At 35.1% G+C, this 25,243-nt stretch overlaps 1 protein-coding gene across 1 annotated transcript in view; it reads right to left on the reverse strand.

Annotated features, from left to right (window-relative positions):
* The window catches only part of LOC134538730 (neither inactivation nor afterpotential protein C), a 180,052-nt gene that overhangs the window by 16,683 nt on the left and 138,126 nt on the right, over positions 1 to 25,243 (reverse strand). The window contains exons 18-23 of the mRNA XM_063380190.1: positions 23,566 to 23,715; positions 21,823 to 21,932; positions 13,370 to 13,450; positions 11,739 to 11,795; positions 11,525 to 11,655; positions 5,717 to 5,919 (exon numbers count right to left, since the gene is read on the reverse strand). Coding sequence (XP_063236260.1) covers positions 5,717 to 5,919; positions 11,525 to 11,655; positions 11,739 to 11,795; positions 13,370 to 13,450; positions 21,823 to 21,932; positions 23,566 to 23,715 — 732 coding nt within the window. The remainder of the gene's footprint in view (positions 1 to 5,716; positions 5,920 to 11,524; positions 11,656 to 11,738; positions 11,796 to 13,369; positions 13,451 to 21,822; positions 21,933 to 23,565; positions 23,716 to 25,243) is intronic.

The raw sequence follows: 25,243 nt of genomic DNA on the forward strand, positions 1-25,243 counted from the left end.
CTTGACGATGCAAAGGCTACAGGTTGTTGGTCCTGCAGTAACACACACCCTAATCCATCCTTGCTGGCATCACATTGAATCACTATTTTTTTGCATGGTGTAAAGTTTGCCAATACTGGTGCATTGGATATCAAAGTTTTAATTTCATTAAAAGCATTTTCATGTGTAGGTAGCCACTGATAGCATACATTGTCTGATAAAAGTTGCCGCAAGGGTGCTGTTATGGTAGACATATGCGGAATGAATTGTCGAACATAGTTAAACATTCCCATACATCGTTGGAGCTCTTTTTTCGAAGCTGGAGCTTTGAGGTCGACTAATGCTCTTACTCGATCTTGGTCCATACTCATTCCTTGTTTGCTAAATTTGAAGCCTATATATGTAACTTCATTTTTTCTATACTGCACTTTCCTTGCGTTAAACTTGATATTTCTCTCTTCAGCCCTAAGAAGTACTTGTTGCAAGGCTTTATCATGCTCTTCTGCTGATTTTGCATACACAATGAGATCATCCTGATATGCCATCACATTGGGAATATCATTGAAGTTGCCTTCCATTTGTTTTTGAAAAGTTTCGCTAGCACAGATAAGGCCGAAAGGAAGTCTTTTGAACTTGTATACTCCATACGGAGTTGAGAAGCTACACAAATTACTTGATTTTTCATCCAGCTCAATTTGATGATACCCATCTTTTAAGTCCAACACCGTAAAATACTCATTAAAAGCCAATGTTTCAGCAACTTCTGACACGGTTGGAATTAGATGATGTTCTGTGACAATGATTTTGTTTAGCTCTTGTGGATCTAGGCAGAACCTTAGTTCCCCATTTGGTTTCTCTACAGTTACTAACTGATTAATGCAATGTTCCAGTGTTGGATTTTCTACTCTTTCAATCACTTTTCTCTTTTCCATTGTTTCAAGAGTTCTTTTGAAAGTTGGCTTCATTGAACTTGGAATCCTGTGCGGGGGCTCATTAATTAGTTTAGCCTCTTTTCTTATCTTAATTGTGTATGTGCCAGGAAACTTACCTAAGCCTTGAAATATTTTAGAATTGTTTTTCACAAACTCTCTCGTAATGCTGTCTGTAGGCTCTGCCACAATTGACTGTACCTTCTTCACTAGTTCAAGCTGTTCACATCCTTCTAAACCTAGTAGTGGTGTTGTCTGTAAATTTACCACAACAAATTTCAAATCTACCTTTCTTCCCTTCACTTCACATTTGAGTGTGACAGTTCCTTCTGGTTTAATTGTAGATCCACCAAATGCTTCCAGTGTTATGTTTGTCTGCTTAATTTTCACTTCTGGTCTTATTTGATCTAATATCTCGCTTGGTATAGTGTTAACAGCTGCTCCTGTGTCCAGTTTAAAATTGATTTTTTTGTTTTCTACCCATACATCCTGTCTCCATTCTTTTGTTGGTTTCGCCCTCAATGAGTCAATTTCTTTTTCTTGTTTAGCCACAATTCCATACATAAATGCAACGTCTTCTTCACTATCATTATTTTTCTCACTATAATGTTCATTTGTACTAATTTCGTGGATTTGTTGTTCTGTTCGGCACATAGCCGCAAAATGATTATATTTCTGGCATGCAGAGCATTTTTTGCCATAAGCTGGACATTGTCTTGGAGGATGTTTTCTGCCACAATATGAGCAATTTGAAATGCTTTGAAGATGTTTTGGTTGTTCATAGTATCTCGCACGTTCATGTACGTGTTGTTTTTGACTGTCTTGTTGCATAGTTGTCCTAATTGTTCTTTTAGGGTTATATTTTCCTCGAGCAACGGCATCAACTGGAATTGAGGTTGTTTCTTCTCCACCAGTTTGTTTGGTCCTACCTTGGCCCTGTTGCATCTGTGTTGCTTGTTCCCGACTTCTCTCTGATGCCTGACAATGGTTGACTACTTGCTGAAGTGTTGAATCTTCCTTCTCAGGAGACTCTCCCTCAGCGTGGTACTACTTATTCCCACAATGATTCTGTCACGAATCAGGGATTCTTCGAGGTCCCCAAATGAACATGATTTAGCCAGTCTTTTCAGATCAGTGACAAAATGGTCAATAGTTTCACCTTCAGCTTGGCACCGCTGATTAAAAATGTATCGTTCAAATGCTTCATTTTTTTTGGGGGTTGTGTGTTGTTCAAATGCTTGTATCACCTTATCATACTTTGTTTTCTCTTCATTGTTAAGATTGAATGTGTTGTACAGATCAACACCTTCTTGACCTATAATGTTAAGCAACAGAGCTATTTTGATATTATCAGGTTTGTTATCGTTTCCACTGGCAATAATATAAATCTCAAAGTTTTGTTTGAAGGTATTCCAGTGTGCTGCCACGTTTCCTGAAAGTATCAATGCAGCTGGCAAATTAACAGTTCCCGCCATGTTGAGGTTATGTGACGTTTGCAGTAGCCTGGTGTTCACTTTTTATGGATTGTTTTTTTCTTGTTCTTATCTTATCAACATATTAATCTGTGCTGTTACTTTAGGTTCACATGTTCATTTATTTTGTTTCCTCCCGCACTTTCCATTTATTCGGCACTGTGTTATTTATTCTTCTTGATACAATGGTCTTTTATTATTGATCCTACCGACTGCGCCATGTTTTAGTGCCCATTCAGGGTAAGGGCAGACATATAATAATAACACATACACTGCTTCTATTCTATTTATTATCTGTTACCACTCCGTGTTTATCCTAGCTCCATGACACCATCATCACAACTGTCTTGCAGTGGCGCCAACTTCATGACTACACTACAACAGTCGCCTATCGAGATTTGTTTAGACACGGTAGAATGCTTGACAAATTAATTGTCTTTTTTGTTTTGTTTTGTGTGTGTCATATGCCACATGCTTTTTGCACGTGTCTTTGCGTGTACAATCAACCCGCACGTTGCAGAACTTGCACATCATAATTTTGTCCCGCTGATCAAAAATATAAAATCATCCGATTTTATCTCTCTTTCGCGATCAAAAAGTGTCGAAGTTTTCGGCATCTTAGCCACAAATTCAATTGTATCACAAAACTTACAAAATGTGGACGGTAGTTGTAAACACTCAGATATGTGGACGCAAAAATGACTGCTATCTTAGCTCGATGCGATTAAATTAGGTTAGAAAAGTCGACACCAGTGCGCCTTGCGGCAAAAACGACCATTATTCAAAACACGAAAACTGTGGAGTAAATTTTGTTATGTTGGTAGTGCGCACATATCGATTGTTGACATTTGTTTTCATTTGCGATGGCAAATTTCTAGGTTTAATAGTAGACAAAAGTCTTAAATGGAAAGAACATATTGAACAAACAGTAAAAAAATTAAGCAAATCATGTTATGCACTTAGAATTTTGAGCAATACATTAGATAAGGAATCCTTACGTACTGCTTAGTTTGCTTTATTTCACTCTTACATGACTTACGGAATTGAAATATGGGGAAATAGTAGTTTCAGTGTGAACATTTTTAGATTACAAAAAAGAGCTATTCGAATTATTTTTAATAAGAAACCAAATTCCTCCTGTAAACCATATTTTTGAGAACTAAATATTTTACCATATTACTCCGAATATGTTTATCGTTTACTGTTATTTACAAAAGAAAATGTGGAAAATTTTAAAGAAACTCATTTTATCGATTATTATAAAACTAGGTATCAATATAAACTCAAACCTAAGTGTTTTAAAACTACGTTATATGCAAAGGGAGTTCAACATAAAGGTATTACGCTTTTTAATAAGTTGCCTAAAAACTTATTACTTCTAAACAATCATAATGAATTTAAGAAAGAACTTAGAAATTTTATAATTAAAAATTTTTTTTATTCAATATCAGATATCAATGATTTTTAACATATTATTATGTAATACAGGCCTTTTGATATATTTATAATATAGGAAACTTTATTCATTGATTTTAATCTGTGATTGTAATTTGTAATGAGTGTTGAAAAAGGAATTTATGTATATATTGTAAATATGCATACTTATATTAATTTGACTAAGCCCATATCCCCAAGTGTAATGCTTGTAAGGGGATCTAGTGGTGGATTTTAATAAATAAATTAATAAATAAATATTTACTGCTTGTAAAGAGAGTAATAAAAATACGTGGATTTCAGTAACGTGTCAAAACGAAGATAATATCACGGCACTAGTCTTTCAGTCCATGTTTATTTCACGCCTATGTTTATGATGGCGTAAATAAATAGAACTTACGACATAAGGACATTATTTTGTGTGAAAAAGCGTGAATTTCGCGCGAAAAAGTGTGAACTTCGCGCGAAAATTCGTGAATGTCAAAATCAAAGGAAAGTCACAAAATTCGTTTAAAGTATCAAATTTTCGCGTTATTTCGTGAATTTCGCGCTTCACCATTTTTCGGGGTCTCTACTTATACCACACATTAGTTACATACCTACTTAACTTCAGAGAAAATCGACTCTCCCTTCCCACATCACGCGCGCGCCCACTGACGAGAAGAACAGAGACTCTTGTTAGCTAGCGGTCGGATGTGGCATTGTCACGACGTTTACGAAACAGGAACAATTGAGTTGGATGAAGATGGAATGTGCCAGGGGCCGTACAGCACGACAGTGTCAATAAAGTGTTCCTAGAGGCTTGCGAGGAATCTGCATTGCCTCACGGAAACGGCGACACTTTCTGCAGAACCCGCTCCTCATCATGCAGGGCAATGCTCGGCTGCACGCAGCACAGGCTGTGGCTAATTTGTTTATCGATGGAGCTGGGAAGTGCCGTACCGTCCACCATACTCCACCTTGCGACTTTGACTTCATTCCTAAGATGAAGGATCCACCTAGTGGCATTCGCTTCAGAAATGTTCCCGAGATTTTCAGGCAGGAGACCGCTCCATTCAAACTATCAACACGACAGGTGCTGCTAAAGACATCATACGACTTACACATCACTGGAAACAGGATGTACACAATGCTGGTGACTACATTGAAGGACAGTAAAACTTTGTAACATGTATCACTTTTGTATCAGTTTTAAATAAATAGTTGCCACTATTAAAGTACCAACCATCATATATTATCATTTTCAAAGATTTAAATTTTATAACCTAAAACAACATATATTCTTATTTTGCACTATCTCATTGATTCTTTAATATTTTATATAAGTATAAGTAAATAACAACTAGCCACCACGTTTGAAAAAGTATGTTGATTGAATAGGTAAATTTTTTATACAGAAAATTATTCAGCTGCTTATGCTAATTACACAAAATTTATATCATACATCAAAAACTATTATACTTCATCATGACCATCCATGAATACCCAACCAGAATAAAATTGGTTAGTGTTTATTATAAAGTTTTAAAAATTTTACACCTATAAATAAATGTAAAAATATGATTGTGTGGAAAAAAAAACTGGCGTTAAAGTATGTGTGGCATAAAACTGTTTTCAAAAATTTATTGTAAGGGCGCCAAGATGAAAAAAAAAAATAGGAAATAGGGAAATAATGTGTTAAGCACCTAAGGAGACTATACAATTATTTTTTCAAGTACCAAATTTTATATAGAAGTTCCACTATGCGAGCATTACCTTATATTATGTTCTGTAATGTATTCTATTGCCTGATCAATGCTCTTTGTTATCAGCCAAACATTCAACATTGAAACCTGTTTGCCTGACCGTGTGACAGAACTAGCTCCGGTGGAAGGGGAGGGAGCAGGCGACGTGTCGACCCACCCTTGCGCGGACAGGGGGTCGCACATGTAGGCCGTGTCGAAGAAGGGCACGTCGTCCAGGCGGAACGGCAGCTTCCACACGCTCGGCCTCCTGCGCGGCATGACGAGCGAGGCCCTCGCCCCGGGGTCCACCTGCTCCAAGGACACTGCCTCACGGTCCGACGACTGCAGGCCGGTCACCGCCTTCTGGTTGTACAGGTGAACCTGCTCTCCGGGGACAGTCCGTCTCACGCTCACATCGCTTACATCGCAGCGCAGAGCAAATGACTTAATTTGAGTCCGACATAACAACAAAATAAACAAACATTTCGTCCTGTAATATTGTTAACTTTGCACTTTATAATACAGGGTGGCCCACACACATTCTCCAATGAAATTCCCTAACCTTTCCAGGTTTTCCCTGACCTGGTCTTAATTTTCCCTGACTCTGATTTTGCATTTAGGCTACTTCAAGTTTTAAAAATTAATCTGCACTTTTTTTTTTTTAATACTGCAAGTCTTCAATAGATGGTAATTTGTTTTGTATTGCGTATTCAAGTCCATTTGTTGATCTTGATCGTGTGAAAATTGAATCCGTAGCACGTGATGCTACGTGGCTAGATTGATACAACCCAGTTTGTTAACATTAACATTACAGTATTTACCTGCCTACGGGTCGCATACCTTATGCCAATTTTTAATGTAAAAAATATGTACTGTGACCCACATGCGAATTTTAGGTTAAAAAAAATAATTTTGTAATGTTTTTTTTTTTTTATATGAGATTTCCTATGCTTTCAACTGAACATACCATGAAAAAACTGCATCCATCGCTGGTGTTTATAAGAGGACCCTTTATATTCCTCAGCTTCGTGAGGTAAACTGCATGATAGTTTTTAATAGATAGAACCGACAAAAAGTAGCTTGCTACTTCTCCACTTTTTTTCTCTCCACAGAAAAGGGACGAGTAAAAAAAATAAATACAACTGAGAAAAGGAAAACAATGGTATAAAAAATAGCAGTCTTCTCCTTTATCTTGTTAGGAAGTGCGAGAATCGAATCGAGAAACGAATGGGTCTTAAATGGGGGAGGGGGGCTGCTTCACAGTTTACCCGTAGTAAACAGACAAAGAAGAGCCCAGGGTAAACACCTCAACACTGCCAGTGTCGTATTTCTTATGCGCCCCAATAAACTGAGAAAAAGAACACTTCACTTGTATCCATGGAACTCTAGTGAAGACAGATATATGGTGCTGTGACTCATACACAGGGGTGACTTTTACAGTGAAAATGTTAGATTTGTTTTGCCCAAAATTACGGGTGCGACCCATACGAAGGGCCGACCCTTCTGCAGGTAAATACGATAATATTTTTTAGACACTTTATAATTTTAATAAGCTTAAATAAATATATATATATAAATATATATATATATATATATATATATATATATATATATATATATATATATATATATATATATATATATAAATTTTAATGTGTGTTGATTTTTCAAAGACCAACAATAGTGTCTTTTGACAGTATTACTACTAGAGACAAGATTTTATGGTTTTATTTTCAGGCCAATTTAATTTTTAAAACAGGAGATTTCAATTTCAGTGTTATTGTTTATTAAAAAAAGATAGCATATAACTGAACAAATATGATACTTAAATGTTCCATGATACTGATTTCTCCAAAACAGTGTCATTTTGACTGATACATGATGCACATTATCAATTTCATGATTTGTAATAAGCATGTCCAACTTTTCGGAACAAATAAAATTAATCTGTATTTGAAAAATGTTCTAAGATCATAATATAAAAATGAGAAACTAATAACAGTAGCAAATTTTAAAAGTAAACACTTTTCAATATTTTTTTTTTAAATTGTGGTACAAACATCAAGATAAATTAATTACATTCATTGGATTTAATATTTGAAGGATTAAGTATTTGTCATAGAGTTAAGTTTTGAATGATAATGCTGATTAGTTTCATGATTGGAAATGCATTTCGGTGCATGCATTAACTTGAATTTCGGTGTTATATGGTGAATTGAAATGCTTTTCGATGTTATTTCAGTTTTATCGCAATTCATAGTCAATCTTGTCCCTAATTATTACATTAGTATACTTTCTGAATATATATACATCCAAAATTTCCTTTTGAAAAAAATATATTTTTATTTTTAAGTAAATTTTTATTACATACATTATAAAGTTGTGTCTAAATTTGTGTGCTCTCAGGGTATATTTGGCAACAAAGCACACTGAAACAAGGACAGTGCTAATAGCAGACATCATGCATTGGAAAGAGACAGTATTAAGCTCATTAAAATGCATACCGCAATATAAGGATGAGACGAACTAAAGCTCCTACCTAACGAAGGGACTCTGCGACAAGCAAGCAGCTGACTGTGATGACCTGAAAATAAACCATTTCTTAAAATTTATTTTTGGTTTTTATATCTTACAGACAAAATAGAGTGATGAGATGAGAATGGAGGGAAGGGAGTACCCAGAGAAAACCCAACCAGCTCACAGCAACATCTACGACGTATCCCACTTGCAAAAAAATCTGGGTCTGACCCATCCGAAAATCAAACTACGATAGCCCTTGGTGGGAAGACGAGTGATACAATATTCCAAGGGGCTTGCCTAGTCATTGATGTATTTGAGTTAGTGAGGCAGGATGATAAAGTCCATGCTGGCTAGTGCTTCTAGCTCGGTGTCTCTTCAAAGTGCAAGGCTGTGGACTGGCATAGGACAACTATGATATTTGAGCAGTAACCATAACATTATATGGTGGAGAAATGAAGATGAATGTGTAACGGAAGTCCCTTGAGTGCTTTCAAGAATCTCTACCACATGTTTCATGCCCAACAATTATTTTGAGGAAAAAAAAAAACATTTTCCATTTTCTAAAAATGCTGTTCGAAAATGAAATACGGGAACCGAACTACTCATCCGTCCTCAGCGTATTCTTAAATGCTTTTCGTAAACTGACACCACTGGGATATCTTGAGCAGTTTTCAAATTGTGTGTTTTCTCCTGAATCTCTGCGCACCGTGTGTGCTCCCGGGTAGGCGGGGCCTTTAACCACAGGCCCTTAGGTTATTAGATAGGTACAAACAACACAGAAGTCATGAGGTTAGGAAAGTATTCAACTGTGTCCTAGGAACCACCCCAGAATTTGCGTGGTGGCTTCGAGAAACCATTTAGAACCGAAACCAGAATGGCCGGATCAAAATTCGAACCCGAGTCCTCCAGAATGCCAAGTCTTGAAGTTTTACCTTCGAGCCACCTTGCTTGGTGGACCCAAAAATAAACCACCTCGTATTTATAAGGTGACCTTGCTTTTCATCAACTCTAAACTAGGCTGCATTTTTCAATCTTGGTAATAAATTGTTCTATATTTGAACTATTTTTTAATTAAATGAGTAAAATTAGGTATTACTTACTGAAAATTTTTTTTTTGATGCATAGTTTAAAATTTTTACATACAAAGGAAATGAAAACTTAGGTAGAACTCCAAACCACTATTTTTAAAATATGTATTATTAAAAATGGTATAATTTTTTAATATATATTTCTTAAATTGGTTTTGCCTCAGCACTCTACATTCCACATCTTGCTATCAATATTAAATGTTAATGACCTGTTCACCTGTATTCATACTTAGAAGCTGTTGCCATAACAGGAAAAACAAAATTAACTTTGTTCAGACCAATATTATCTAAAATAATAACAAAACTGTTTAGGGTAAAATAAAAAGTCTGTCAATTTCATGGATATAAGATGAAAAAAAAAATATTGGAAACTTATATTTACATTTTTTTAAACTAATATATGTATATAAATATATATATTTTTAAAGATTACTTGGAAACTACTAATCGTATTTCAATTGAAATTTTTTTTGCTAACAAAACCTTTACTAGTTTACACACTTGGCTATTAATATTACAAAATTCTACCATAATGGACTAAATATGAGGTAAATATAGTCTTACAATCATAATCATACCTACAAAGCTTACAAAAATAAAATTAAAAAAATTATTTATCAATAGTCAGCAAACCAAATCAAACAAATCGTTTTTACCATTATCAGAAATTATACACATTGATTGTTTAAAACGGGTTAATTTGTATTTATGAAGACAATTCATATTTTCAAATGTACTAATACTACCACCACTACTACTACTACTACTACCACTACTACTACCACTACTACTACCACTACTACTACAGTGGGAGGTACAAAACTGACATGTAACAAAAGATACAATTATTTTTCAAAATTTGATTGCAAATGGGATGAAAAAGGGGTACCTAATATTGGTTTTATCAAAAACTAATCACACCATTAAACTGAATGATATTTTATACTGATATTTTTAACCAAGCATACATTTTTGCTTAATCATTTCAATGATATTTCTTATTTTTAAAATATTAATATTCAATACAATTTAATTGAACTTTGTTCGCAAAACCATACATTCTGCTTTGCCCTGAGTTATGCTAGTTATAACTCATAAAAAAAGTCAAAGGCAATATAATAAATATTTATATGAGCGTACAGTTTTTTCCACAACATGTTTGTTGAATATCAAACAGTGTTTCTTCTTAATGCATTACATATTAAAATGATTTAAAAAACAAAAAAAATCAAAGAAATATTTTTACACTGTCTTAAATAAATTTAAAATTCAAACCAAAGTTATCATGAAGCATACTAGGTATTTTAAGCAGCACTGTGATCATAATTAACCTCTTTATTTACAATCAAAGCCCACTTCCGTATTGTAATTGCTACCTTCTGCAGTCGTGTTATCACTTCACTGGTTTCTGAGCAGGATATACAAACATTTTTTTTCTGGCTGAGAAAGTTTGCTCACTGCTTTCTCGTTTATTGACCTATTTCTTTAAATGCTATGAAAAATTTCAACAAAACTCTCTACAGACAAACTTATCCTACAACTAAAACAACCGACACAAATTTATCCTCGATACCTGATGACCCGACAACATCAAATAACCAGTGGCAGACTCCTCAAAGGCCAGAGATTTGTAGATAACCTACAATATACGGCACTAATATATACAAGGGTCATTCAAATATGAACCGGAATTTTGTTCATTCGACTCAAGTAGTGACGTGAGCAGAGAATCGGTGGCGGGAGAATGGAGAGGGGAGGGGACAGGCATGCACACCTGCCTTATACTTACGTCCGTCACGTAAGTGTCGCTTTGATAGTACCGTCACTTGCACAACGTGTTATTATTCGTTTTATTGCCAACGAAGGTGTGAAATCAAGTGAAATTGTGAAGAGACTCCTAGCACAGTTCAGTGATGCTACTCTTAAGTAAAATCCAAGTATTCAATTGGGCCCAGTAGTTTCCAAACGGTCGTAATAAATCTGGCGACAAAAGTCAATGAAGACAATATTCCGGCCATGTGACTACCATATGTTTGGTCCACTGAAGGAGGCATCAGGAGGGGAAAGATTCGAAGATGACGCTGCGGTCGAACAGTCCGTGCACAATTGCCTACTGGAGCAACCATCTTCTTTTTTTTCCATGAAGAGATCAAAAAGCTACCTATCTGATGGAGACAACAGAATTTCTCTTGAATGAAACTATGTAGAAAAGTAAGGAATTTCATTATAATTTTTTGTAAATCACCAATAAATCTGTATAAAAATATTCCATTTTGTAATTGAATGACCCTCGTACGTAAGCAAGTACAGATGGAGAGAGAGTAATGTGGAAACTATAGCATGGATTTGCAGTGTTTGAAGAAGTATACAGGGCGTACCTGCTGCGAAAAATAAACAAAATCTTGGAACCGCGCAGCCCTGTACATCAACAGGACCTGGAATATTGTTTTTGCTTTCCATTTCTTGCAGAACTGCTGGATGAAAGCAGCCGTGCTCGTGTCCAGTTTCCCTACAAAATTTGCACATGCGAGATGACGGTGTAAACAGCTCGTTAATAAGTGAGGTTTGCAAAGGTGGTACGGTACAACTCACCAGAATTACGTTCGAGGAGCGTTCCATATTCTTTCCTGGCTCGGAAGCCCCTGAATTCTGCAAACAACAAATACACCCAAATTACCTTTACAACTCTCGAGATTATGTTATGACAATTTTCAAGGTATCTCATAATGACCCATATTTTTATCCCACAATTGTTTCCATCTATATGAATTCCTACTTTGAAAATTGGTAAAACAAAGCAGTTTTTATCAGTCAGGAAAATTTACTATCTCAGTTATATATCGAAATACTATCAGGTGGCTGTGGGTGGCCAACACCCTAAGCCAACATAAACTTATTTATTTCCGATGCAAAGAAGGCAGCCAGGTCACTTGGTTACTGTAAAAATAAACGCGCAAGAGATAAGAACGTTTATAATTTACGGCTGATCCAATAGTTGGGCTCACACAACAGTGATAAAAAACATTTTGTGACATAAGATTTTGCTTGCTAAGCCATCGTTATCACTCGGTCGAGGTTAGTTCAGTGTTCAGCGACTGGGAGACGGCAGACAGTTTGTTTGATCACTCAAAATAAAGAGCTTAACTACGGCACAAAGAGCCAGGATAATTGTTAGTTATACTAGTTATATTTAGTAAGTCACAGAAAATGTTTTATTATTCATAAACAAATGTTCTTTATATTCTTTAAGCAAATCACTTACTGTGTATAGTCTTTTACCAATATGCTTCTGCTATGTCTGCAGATCCAAAACAGACCGTGCAGATCACACTCATTATTATTATTATTATTATTATTATTATTATTATTATTATTATTATTATTATTATTATTATTATTATTACTATTATACTAGCTGAAGTACCAGCGTTACCCGGTCTTTACACATCATGAAGCAGCTTCTTTTGGTGGAATTTTACAGTAGATTTTATTTAGATGTAAAACAAACAAACAAACATTCCTCTTATCAGTAGAACCATTTACTGTATAGCTCAAGGGTACACAATGTGTTTCGTTTGTCCATCCGGAGCATAAACCAAACTATCTGGCGTGTAGACTCTTGAACTAGCCACGTACAGTTGTCCCATGTGAAAAACACGGCGTTTCCATGATAATACCTGTCACGCAAAGTGATCACTCCTGCACCTTTCTGACACTCGTAACGAACGCAAGTCGGATGGGTAGTTGCAATCGCTTGAAATCGAACGAAGGGTGTGTTTGAATCAACAGAGAGCGAATCACCAAAGCAATAGCTGTTTCCAAGAGACGAAGAAAGTATCTCCAATGCAATAGCGAAAATTTAATCAAGAATTACCAAAATTTTGCTTTAAGGTGTATGGGAATTTCTCAGAATCTCATTTAGACAGTGACCTTCCTCTTGTTTCGAAGATCAAATGAGCAAAATTTCATTGAAATCATAGTAAAAATGTAAATTTATAAAAGAAACAAACAAATGGAAATTATTCGTTATAAATATAGATATTTTAAAATGAAGTCAGGAATGCTGTTTAAATATGGTGGTGAATTGAACAGTTCTAAAGGCATGAAACTGGAAGAAGATGGAAAGAGGGGGGAATCATAGTCATCTCAACACAAATGTCAGCTCACAGCGGACGTTAAACAGTAAATCCGTTGACAGCTGAATCACACAACACAGTTCTTACGTTTCTGTATCATGACCGCTGCTGTTTCTTCCGTGTACTTGACACTGCTCTTTCTACTGCTCTGCTTGCCGACACTGTCAACTGCAACAAATCATTCGTCACACTTTCAAAAAAACATACATATATTATGCACCTGCAAAGTCTTTTTTTTTAAAAAATAAAAAATATTCTTTAAGAAACATGATTCTGAGCCACTTCGTGAACATGAATAGGCATGAGGTATCAGTGGTATGTAACAATAGTGCAGGCAAAGGAAGAACTGCTTTATGTGATGACCTGATATGTGGAGATTAATTCATAGTTTGTTACAATCTACCAGCTACCAGGGGCATACGCAGAATTTCATTTCTGGGGGAAAGGGATGAAGGGTGGAGGGGGAGATAGAAAAACTTAGACCGCTGTTTGATTTCAAATTATTTCCTTTTGTTGGTGAGAATGATAGAATTTTAAAGATTTTTTAGAATATCGAGGAGGGGGTAGGGGAGAGGGAATGGAGGATACATTACCCCTTTTTTGTCTTTGCATATGCCCCTGCAATCTACTAGTAAAAATATTGTTGTATGTTAATTTGTTTCTTCCACCACAATTTGTGGGAAAAAAATCAAACTATTTTATAAAAGAATAAGAATATTAGTGACATATAATGTTTTGCAGTAGAACCCTGGGCTAGGTTACTGCTTATACAACCATTATCAAAGTTTCACAAATACCTGGTGAAACCAATTTCAGGTCACTGAACAACACTTTGTGAGAATTTTATTTATATCAAAGAGTTAATTTAATGTAGGTGATACGCAAAATTAAAAATAATACTAAAGAGATATACTATTTACAGGATTATTATCCACATTATTTAAGTATTTAAATATTTATAGATTACCTAGTATTTAATGTGCAACTAAACTCTATAAAGTGAGGCATCAAAACATGAAAATCAGCAAAAGCAACTGAAAATTAAAGTTTCAGCACTCTCAGCCCCTTTGCTGTTTATTTCAGACCATTTCTGTATCCTCCGTGACCAGTTCTTCAATTTCATTACTTTTCGTAACTTGTAAACACCGTAATTATTTTACATATAACAGTTCATATTTTCCTGTTTCCTCTTATAACATTGAAAGAAAACTTTTAAAAAAAAATTATTCATAATTTTTGTACAATTACTGTTATAATTTAGTAAATACCTACCGACTTGTATTAAAACAGCAAATAGATTTAAGGCAGAATTTGTAAACACACTCTTTGAAATCATGCTCCAATAGAAGCAGATATCTCAAAGCAGCAATTAATTTACTGTGAGTTTTCTTATGTAGTGGCTATTGGAAGTTGAATGAAAAGGCTTAAATGCTTCCAGAAAAAATATTATCATAGTAAATAACAAACAGTAAAAGTACTACATATTTTAATTATTAATGTATTGTCTGTAAATTTAATATAAAAAGGAATTTATTAAAATAGAATTAAGGTTTCAATATTATAGATCCTAAAAAAATTTTTTTTAGCATATTTTGTCTTTGACGTTGGAAAATACGATAACAGGGATCTGATGAACACAAAAAAAGCCCAAAAATATTGCCAAATTAACAACCTCCATCTACTGCAAAAAATTAATGTAGTAATCCAATTACAATTAATGTTGACTAAATTTTTTTTGATTATAATTAGTACATAAATAAAAAAAAATCAAATACCTGATTATTCTGTAAATTAGGGTTTGAAAAATCTAGAATAATACAAATGATTTTCTATTTAATTATTTTTTGAAGATTTAACACACACCTGATAAACAATTATTAAATGTAAAATAAATTTGGAAAAATAAGTTACCTAGTACTTAAGTACATACGTACAAATAGAGTATGTAGTACTTTATTAGGTTAACATTTTACAATAAAAATCTGTTAAAGCCCAGATATTATGTAAAAATTAATGAGTTACCATACCTTAGAGCAGGCAGTAAGAATCTGTTCAGTAATTGAAATTTAAAAAAAATAAGCAACAGACAGTTTCTTTCACTACTGTTAACTGTTGTTTTAGTGAGGTGCACACAAATTATCATAAAAAACTTTGTGTATACATATATATTTTTGTTAGTAATTTTTTCGTAATTTACAATAATGTCTTATCACGAGTTTCTTTCACTAGGTTGTGATGAGTGTATAAATTTTTCACTTATAAGATGATAATAGCTGTGTAACTCAATATAAGTGGAACTATGGTTGTCTGGTTGTCGTAAGGATTCTAGATCTTTGATGTAAATGTAACGACACCTGTCAGTGATCCCTCTGCTTGCACAGGTCCTTATGCCCTCTCTTTGCCTCGCGAGGGCTTAAACACTGCCAAATGGGTGGCACGAACGGATGCGGTGCGACGCAAGTGCAACATGGTGCAGCGAAGCGAACAGTCTTCGCCACCACCACTACCAACACATCGACTGTTACCCAAGCGGCAATTGACCAGTGACATAACGGAATTTAATTGTTACTTCACATTCTCAAGGAATGTTAGACACTGTTCCTACCGCATTGATTATATACTAAAATATGACAACTTTTTGGATTAGCACGATCACACCCAAAACATGACTTGATGTACCCCTTTTACACACAACAAGTTTCTTCTAGAAGCTGATCCCTAGTGGCGGAGGCTACTAGGGTCTCAGTCAGTTCGACTTGCTTTATCACCCTGGCTATAAGTTTAAGCTACAATAGTTTAATAACATTTTTGTAATCCTTTTTCATCGGCTCCACGGCTCGCCCCAAACGGCTGGATCAAACTCATCAGCCACTTAATGTAATCAATCGTGTCCTCCCGTGGGATATTTTAATTTTCACAGGTAAATATGGGGTTTTGGTCTGGTCGTGGAATGCTGTCCAGACCTCATGTAACTGGACTTGGTAAAAAAGACGTTTCAGCTTCGCCCACACACAGGGCCACTGGTCAGGCGAAATGTGCAACTGACTCCTTTTCGGTTAACATGGCCCAAGGACTTTCGGTGCCCGATCTTTGTGTAGCCCACGTAGCATCTTAATTAACTTAAGGCCTAGCGCCACATCAATTAGTCACTGTGCTTCACGTAATTAGTTAACCATTCTTCGAGAGATGGTTTTAGTATTTCAGTAATTGTGTTATTAAGGGTTTTGTTTCTCTGCGTGGTGCGCCACTGTGGAAGTGGCCATCATGTATAAATGCCTCTGTAGTGTTTGTGATCAGTCAAACCGCGTGCGGGAAGGGCTGACCGCCATGGTATGACCACGGTTTATTCAGACATTTTGAATTCAAGACAGCGCATCATCGGGCCCCTGTGCAACTAACTATGATCTAAAACCAGTTACGACTCGTTTTCGCCGGTCACGAACATCAAGAACACGTTCCGCGCCAAACCTCGATTCCGGACGTAAGACAAGCCATGTCTAAGGCAGTGCCGCGTACAGGTAACTTGTGTATGAATACACCGCTATTCTAATTCAGTAATTAGAAGTCAACTGGTGGCTGCAACAGAAGGGTGTGTGGAGGGGGGGAAGGGTGGATACCACTGCTAGTTTGACACCTGCTCTCTGCCAGCCACGTAGCAACATCACGCCCATAGATGAGTCTCAGTGCAACCTGTGAATTAGCTCACAGGGCCTATTCCCAAAGCCAGTTGGCGCCCTCGGAAACCACTTACAGGCATATCATCAAGACTGAGAACGGAGGGACATCAAATATAAATTCAATATGTGAACCAAACATTAAAATTCTTCATAATAAATTAAGAACTCACTTCAACCAGAAAATAAAAGTGAGAGATCCATACACCTGACAAAAGGCAATTTTGTGCAATGAAAGATAAGTAAATAACTATGTACAGTAAATTATTACTGTAAGGTAACTCTTTTGTTTACAGATTAAATAAGTTACATACTACATAATTAAAGTTAAAACACAGATTATTTTTTAACATCAGCACATTCTAAAAACTAATGTAATTTTTGTTTTCAGCTACTGGTTCTGCATTTCTGAAAGTTACTGATATGAACGAACACTATTAACCATTATTCACACAGTGAAAATGATGTGTGGACACGTGAAGTTTTAAGAAATATTGTGAGAATGGAAAAATTAGTCCATGGATATTCAGCCAAACTGGTATCAGCAAGGCATTCCTATTAATGAAAATTTGTTTTCAATAAATAAATACTTTAACCTCATTTACAAAGCACCAAGGTATTATTTAATTTTAGAAATACTAAGTTGGAAATATCAAGATAGCCAAACGTTTCCATTACACAGAAATTTATAGCCAACAGTTACATGCACAACCAAAGGCCTGCCTTCAATTGGTGAAAGATGATAGATAAAAAATAGTTTCTTCTTGTATGTTACAAAATAAATAAAAAATTACAAAGTAATTTGTAAGGAGTCCAGTTAAGTTATCGTTATCATTCATACCTATTTTGTTTCCCCACAGTAAATTATTGGGTTGAATAATCAGTTTGAAGGCAATTACAGAAAATTATATTGGATAAGAATGAAATATGTTTATAAAAGATTTGGCAGAGTGGAGAATACATTTATCAAAAAAATTAAAAAAAAAAATCTAAGAATTTAAAATAGGCAAACCATAATATGAGTCTCAGCAGTTAGTATTACCAACCATGAAGTTAAAATATTAGCCATAAAACAGGCAGCTTGTTTTTGCCTTCAAAATTAATTCAGTTTTCCTGTGAGATAAAGTGTGTTATTTCTATATGCACTCAAAGTAATTTTCTTACTGTGCTGTCCGATTGCACATAAACTATGCTTTTAAAGTAGCAAACAATAATGAGTCAAAATACACATTACATATGTAGTTGTAATTACGGACACTGCTTCATAAAAAACTTTTCCAGAAAGGCGCTATCATTATACATATAAAAATAAAAACAATATTTCTTAGAATATACACATTTATTTCACATTTTTAATGTACAGAATGTTACAAAGTTTTCATAAACACACAGGATTTCAAAATTAAAATTTTAACAAATGGTTATTAATGTACAAATAGCGCTTTTCTGGAAAGTGGGTAATATATTTTCTGCAATCCATTATTATTTTTTCATAAGTCTTTTCAGAATTTCACCATGAATAGTTAGGTAATGTTTTTTACTGTCCATACTTTTTTTTAGCGCATGTTTATTCCATTACTGTTGATTTGATGATTAGAGATTTAATAACATTTCAAAATGATTGAATGCATAAAAAAATTAGTGTTAAGATTAATTATTTTTTACATAGATATAGAACTGTTGCAATTTCAAAACTATTGGTTGTTTAAAGTTATTATAAACTAGACTACATAATAAAATCCAATAAATGTCAGCTGTTCAATTTGTGCATTTGTAGTAACATGGCTGTTGTAAATGCCATTGATAGAACTAATGAATTACATTTTGCTGAAATTGGATGAGAAGAATATGTTTTTACAATTTTCAGATGTGTTTAAAGTGTTTAATTTTTGTGTAATTCTTTTAACAATTTAAAAAATCATGTAACGTTCGGTGTGAATGATATCACAAACACTTAAAAATGATTCTAACTTTAGCATGTTGTCTTATTTTTCTGATGTAAAACATGACAATTATAAAATGTACACATCAAATCCTTTAACATAATTATTTTGCTTGTGCACACTTTTGGTACAAAAGAATAAATTCCAGAAAAGTTCTATTTCACAAGTTTTGCAAAAACATTGATTAAAAAAAAGTTTTTTTTAATAAATAAATTAATAAAATAATATTCATTACAACATTTTCAATAATAGTAGAAGTGCGTCATACATATCACATTTCAAATTATTTCTAAGTAGGAAGAACATTAATTTTTTGAGTTCAGGATCTAAATAAAATAATATTCTCAGGTCTAAGTTGCCAGCAAATTAGTGCAAGAAGTAGAACTGAGCTACTTATTCTTGATTTATAATTTTAAATGTTATTCTATAGGTACAGTCTAATATCCAAGTTGTCATGAAAGTTAACTTTGAAAGATGTCAATCACAACTTACTAGTTACTGTTGAAACAAATAACTTGTTACAATTTTTAAACCAATTTGATTATTATTTTATTTGATATAGCCTATGTTATTTACTAAGAAAATATGAAAAATCATTTCAGCCAGGTTTAGGAGCTATGTTACATCATGATAGGCTTTAACTAAGAACCGCCACACACAAGCCTATTGAAATGGATCCATTTCCGAACCTGCTGTCAGAATGCATGTAGCACTACACAAGCTAGCAGATCCTAAAAAGTTGGAGTACATATCCTTGCTGATAAAAATGTTGATTTCTGCAGTTCTACATTACAATCAGAACAGAGGCCGTATGGATGTTTTGCAAGATGAAAAGTTGTGTGTGTGAACACACTTTCTGAGGATCGTCATCCGATTTCCTGCTCATCATTACCAGTCCAAGCAGTTAAGCCTCTTATGGACGGGACAAGTGGGGGTGGCCAGTGACGAAAGCAAATACGGACTGCCTGAAACTGTCTACCAACTTAAACCGTTTATTGCGGTACTTTCCCCATAACACTAGTGCATTACGTAATTTACAATCATGATAATACAGCTCCCACTGATGTTGTTCCGTCATGTCTCACAGCTCACTGGCTCAGTGACAGGCTGGCAGTACTTGCTTCGTGTACATTCAAGGTTTTGACCGGCAAGTGACCACCTAGCCAGTATGCCTTCATCACTGGCCACGCCAGCTTGGCCCTTCTCCTTTGGGCAGCGGCTAAGATGAAAAGCAGCAGAGCGGGGAGTGGCAAAGTGTCATGGCGGTATCGCTTTGTGTTTATATTTGCGTTGCCAAGCACAGGAAATGCCGGAGAGTGGCTAGGATACCTCTGAGAGGGATTGCAGTGCCGTTTTGTCATCCGCCACTCGCTGCAAGTCCCAAACACTAAATTATTTTACCCCTGCTTAGGATTTTAGCATCAGTTAAATTAAAAATGTCATCTAGTGATCTAGTGGGCAACCTATACAAATATAGCATCAGTTCAATTCAAAATGTCATCTAGTGGGCAACCTATACAAAAAAAGGTGAAATACTTAGAACATTATTGGACAAGACGTGAATGGTTGTTTTAACAATACGAAAACTTTCAACTGGAATATTATGGAGGATTGAAAATTTACGATTTGCTGCATTTATTATTAACATCCTGGTCTGTATAAAGTGTAAATTTGTGTGTTACAATTTCCTCGTTCCCTTATTATTGGTATGAAATTTACTTATGGTTTAATAAAACAGTCAGCCAAATAAACAAATGATTCTCAGTTGGAGCAACATATTTTGTGACAAGATTTTTACGAAAAATTGTTGTGGAAAATGTCTTAACAATCTGTGGTCTTGAATTTGTTTTTATGGAACATTTTCTGAACAACACAAAAAACTTCCAGCCCCATTATTCCAAAATCAGTGGGTTTCGAGGTTAAATTAATTGGGGAAGTCATGAGATGTTTTGCCACGTAATATTGTGGTGGTTGTGGTTGGTATAATAATTAAAATGAATTAACTGTAGTGGTATATCCTAGTTAGTCATATCACTGTAAGTAATTTTAACGTTTCCTCTTTTAAAATATCATACTTTTTCGACCAGGGGTGCAGCCACAGGAGAATATATCACATTATATTGCCTGCAAAATAAATGTACCATTTGCTTATGTAATCAAGCTGCATGGACTTTAATTCATACTTAACCACATTGTTTGTTTTAAATTATTCATAAAATTGCTTTGTTATGCTATAAACTAAAAAAAAATAATCCCCAAAAACATTACATTTATCTGCGCCTGTGCAGCAGGCCTAACAGTTTCAAACACGGAAAATGATACTTGTGTTTTAAAACGCTAATTTATCAAAATATATTAATATTTTCGTCCATAGTGAGTAGAATTTTTTAAATTGGACACCTACACTAAAGCCACAATAATCACAAATGTTTTAAATATTCTTTCCTAAATATTTATTTTATTGCTGTAAAAGGAACATTTATAACGTGAATTAATATTCCGATGAGGCGAAATATAATTTCTGTCAAAAGATTAAAAATTAACAATTTGGATGCAGTTGTCACAGATTCAAGAAAATAGTAAAATACTAATTTCATACAACCAGGGTTTTTTGCCTAAACTATTTAAAATACATTATTTAACCTAAGTTTAAGAAGAAGAAAAAACTGTATTACATATTTTTGACAAGCAGAAATTAATTTTACTGAAAGATTGAATGCCCTAAAGATTCCTGACATCATGTAAATGTTAATTTAAAATATTATATTTATATATGACCATTATATTATAAACATCAAGTTTGGAGAGATACTACAGCAAAGGGCCAACTTCATCAATCAAAACGCTGCTACGCAAAACAGCACAGTCAGACGTCGCTAAGTTTGGAGATCAGAGGGTTCTTCGGAAAATGAATCTGCTTTACCGGTGTTCTGGCGGGACTTCAACATTTTGGAAGCAACATTCTTCTTGGCCAGGAAGGCTCGCATCATGGTCTGGACCTTTATGATCTTCTTCACCTGACTCTCGTACGTCCTGCGAACAGATGAGATGTACCTCGAGGGGGGGTTTCACAACCGCAAGATAAGCTTCAGCCAGAGCTTTGACTGCTGGCCACTGACATCGAGATAGTTTCACGAGCATCACTGGATATTGGTTTAGACACTCAATGCCAGTATCAGAAAAAAATGTTAAATGAAACAACTTGTTTACTGCTTGCAGAAAAGCATGCAAATAATTGAGTTTGAATATTCTCTAAGTTATAGCCTGATAACGAAAGCTTGCATGAGTAGCATGAATGTCTCATTCACTGTTAGTGATAATCATCATAATGCTCTTTTGTGAAATTACAGGAGAAATTCGTCATCGACGGCGACATCAGGAGCTACACACAAACATGAAACACGTTTTTATGTTTATGAACATTGAACACATATGCTTCGTTGTCTTGTGTTGCAAGTTCTGACTGGTTTTATGGAAATATCAGAGTGTGCAGTTTAGGAGTGAATCAAAAATACCAGACACACGAAAACCCAAGAATGATAATCCTTGCTACTAAGGTTGATTTCTATCCTTACAGAAACTAAAATTATGGCACATGAGGAACAAAAAACTGAGGCAGGTTGAAATCATTGAAAAAAATCATAATATATAAATGTAGACATGAAATTTTGTCAGAAAGGAACCTACAGGGAATGAGACTAAATAATATGTGGCTGTTCTGGTTCAAGGCTTCTTGCCCCTGGGAGACGGCTGTCGAACGAGGTGGGTTGCCAGCCAAAGTCGATGTGCATTCTGTCAACGCTCTCTCTACCCTGTGCATTGGTCGATGGGTGATTTATGGATTTCCCATCTCCCGTTATTCTCTTCCAATGCTCATTGAGTGCATCAGGTTTATAGCTTACCATTAAGTAGGACATTCTTGTAATTTACTAAGGTGTCCTTGTGACAATAATGCCTTAAATATGCCTTAAATTTTGCTGCTGAATTATACAATGAAACATCAGTGGCAACTACAATAATACACCATTCACACTAATGAGGCGCTATTGTTCAAGGTCCAATATGAAGTAACAAATGTATGATTAAATTAAACTTTGCACTGACATTGAGGTCATTAGACATGATGCGGAAGTGATGAGATGTGTATAAAGTGTCGAGAGAATGAAATGAGTAAGAGGAAAAGGGAATAGGTACCCCAAGAAAACACTGAAACATCAACCACATTTCCCACGTGCAAAATATATGTTTTCAACCCCAAGGAAAATCAAACCTGGTTCACCTTATTGGGAAGCACCTGATTTGACCACTCAATCACCGTGACCCCAAAGGTCACTGGCTCGCTGTGTTTTTAGTTAACTTTCGCACACCCCTGTTTGACAAGAGAGGAAAGGCAAGGTGCATGGATAATCTTTGTAAAATTCATGCCTTGCACATTAAGTTGAAATCTCTGCAGACCATACTGGATTATAAGTACATGTATTACAGCCAAAACAAATGTGTCTGATTTTTGAAATGTTTAGTTTGCTAAACTGACTCCTGGTGCAGTGAGATCAAACAGACAGATGTGTCCATACAAAAAGTGTGCAGTAACATACCAGAATCAACTCACATTAACTTAAAATAATTAATAACTCCAAAGAATTAGGTAGTAAAATGTAATGCAAACCTGGAGAGAAATTCTTCATTGTAGTACTTCAGGAACACTTTGCTCTTGCCGATGACCCAGCCTTCCATCTTAAGACGGATCAGAAGAAGTCTGCAGTTGTCTTTTGTCACGTCGACATTTTCATCAAAGTCAAACGCCAGAAATTTGTACCTGAAATGCAGGAAATTATTTCAAGCTTCAATAAAAATTGTTACGAGCCCTGCTTAAGATGTACTACTCAGCAACCTTCTGCCTCACACCTAAGACCGTCTAGCAACTGGCCACGAGAATGCTCTTTTGTGCTCTTGTGTCAACATCACAACTACATCTGCGAGAGCACTCTCTCGCCATATCAAACTGCCTGAAAGAGCATGAAAGAGAGAAAGTACAAAACTATATAACCTCCACCACTTTCTGATGCAAGCCTTGGTTCTTTATAACTGCAGGTTGAGGTTATTTGCAGGTTAACTGGTGCTGCCTAGGTGAAATGTAGCAATTAAGTAAGACATAACTGCAAATACATAAATGTTTTATTTGAATCTGAATTACCGGTAAATTAAGATTATTTTTGGCTATCACTAGTGTTTATTAAACATGTGTAAAATAAATCACAAATAGATATTTCAAATTCCAAATGATGCTGAAAATTTTAAACTAGATGTTGTAGGGTTTATAATTATTGTATTAGTTGTACACATATATGTGGTCAAATAGGTAACCTCTATTAAAATTTAGGTGCATAATTTTCAAATGTCCTGTTTGTTTATCAATGGGAGAGTGCAATGTCCAAACTGGGAAGAGTGAGATCACAAGAGACTGTGAGAGAACACCAAAGAGATCAGATCTATCATGAAATTATGTAAAAGAGCACTCTCTCTTTTGAGAGCACTCTTTAAATTGAGACACTACGTATAAATAGCAGTGTCACAAGCTTAGCATCAAGCATGGTGAAAATGTTGCTCTGTTGGTAACTAAATATACCCAGGGCCCCGCAAAATATAAGACCACCGCTGGTCCAAAATGAACCACAAGAGTAACGAGGCTCACGTTTTAGAAAAATAGGGCACTTAACTATTCACAGGCAGAATTGTGGGGTATCAAACCCTGAAGTAGATGTGAACAAAAACATTTAGTTGGTTAGTTAACATTCCTTAATGAACCATTTTAGATAAACAATAACCCCCAAAATACTAAGACTACCCTGATACTGAATAGGTAATAAAAAAATTTACTGAAGTTTTTGAACAACTGAATACTTGTTTACTACTTAAATACAAGAATATGTCATACAATAAGGTACAGGACTCATGCTGTGAAAGTTGGACATGACCTGTGCTGTTGCTTAATTTCATGCTACAAGATATTTTTTCATATTCACCTTTCGAACAGTCAGGGCATTTATCGTTAGGGCATATTTACGAAGCAATAAAAACACTTTGAAAAACGCAAAATCCCTGGGATTTTAAGGTTATGTTAAAAATAAATCTATATTTAAAACTTATTTTCAACATTTAAACTTTTCATTGAACAGCATAAACATACCACCAATTTCATCGTTCACTAAGGCCATATTATCATTAAGTGCTTGCAAAGCACACATTATTCTCTTGGAATGAAAATTGTATTGGCTTCGTGACAACGAGCATACAAGTTTCGTAATCTCTGCGCACATTTTGAAATTTTTGTTGCACCCTCATCC

The sequence above is a fragment of the Bacillus rossius genome, chromosome 14, assembly GCF_032445375.1.
Source record: "Bacillus rossius redtenbacheri isolate Brsri chromosome 14, Brsri_v3, whole genome shotgun sequence".
Lineage (NCBI taxonomy): Eukaryota > Metazoa > Arthropoda > Insecta > Phasmatodea > Bacillidae > Bacillus > Bacillus rossius.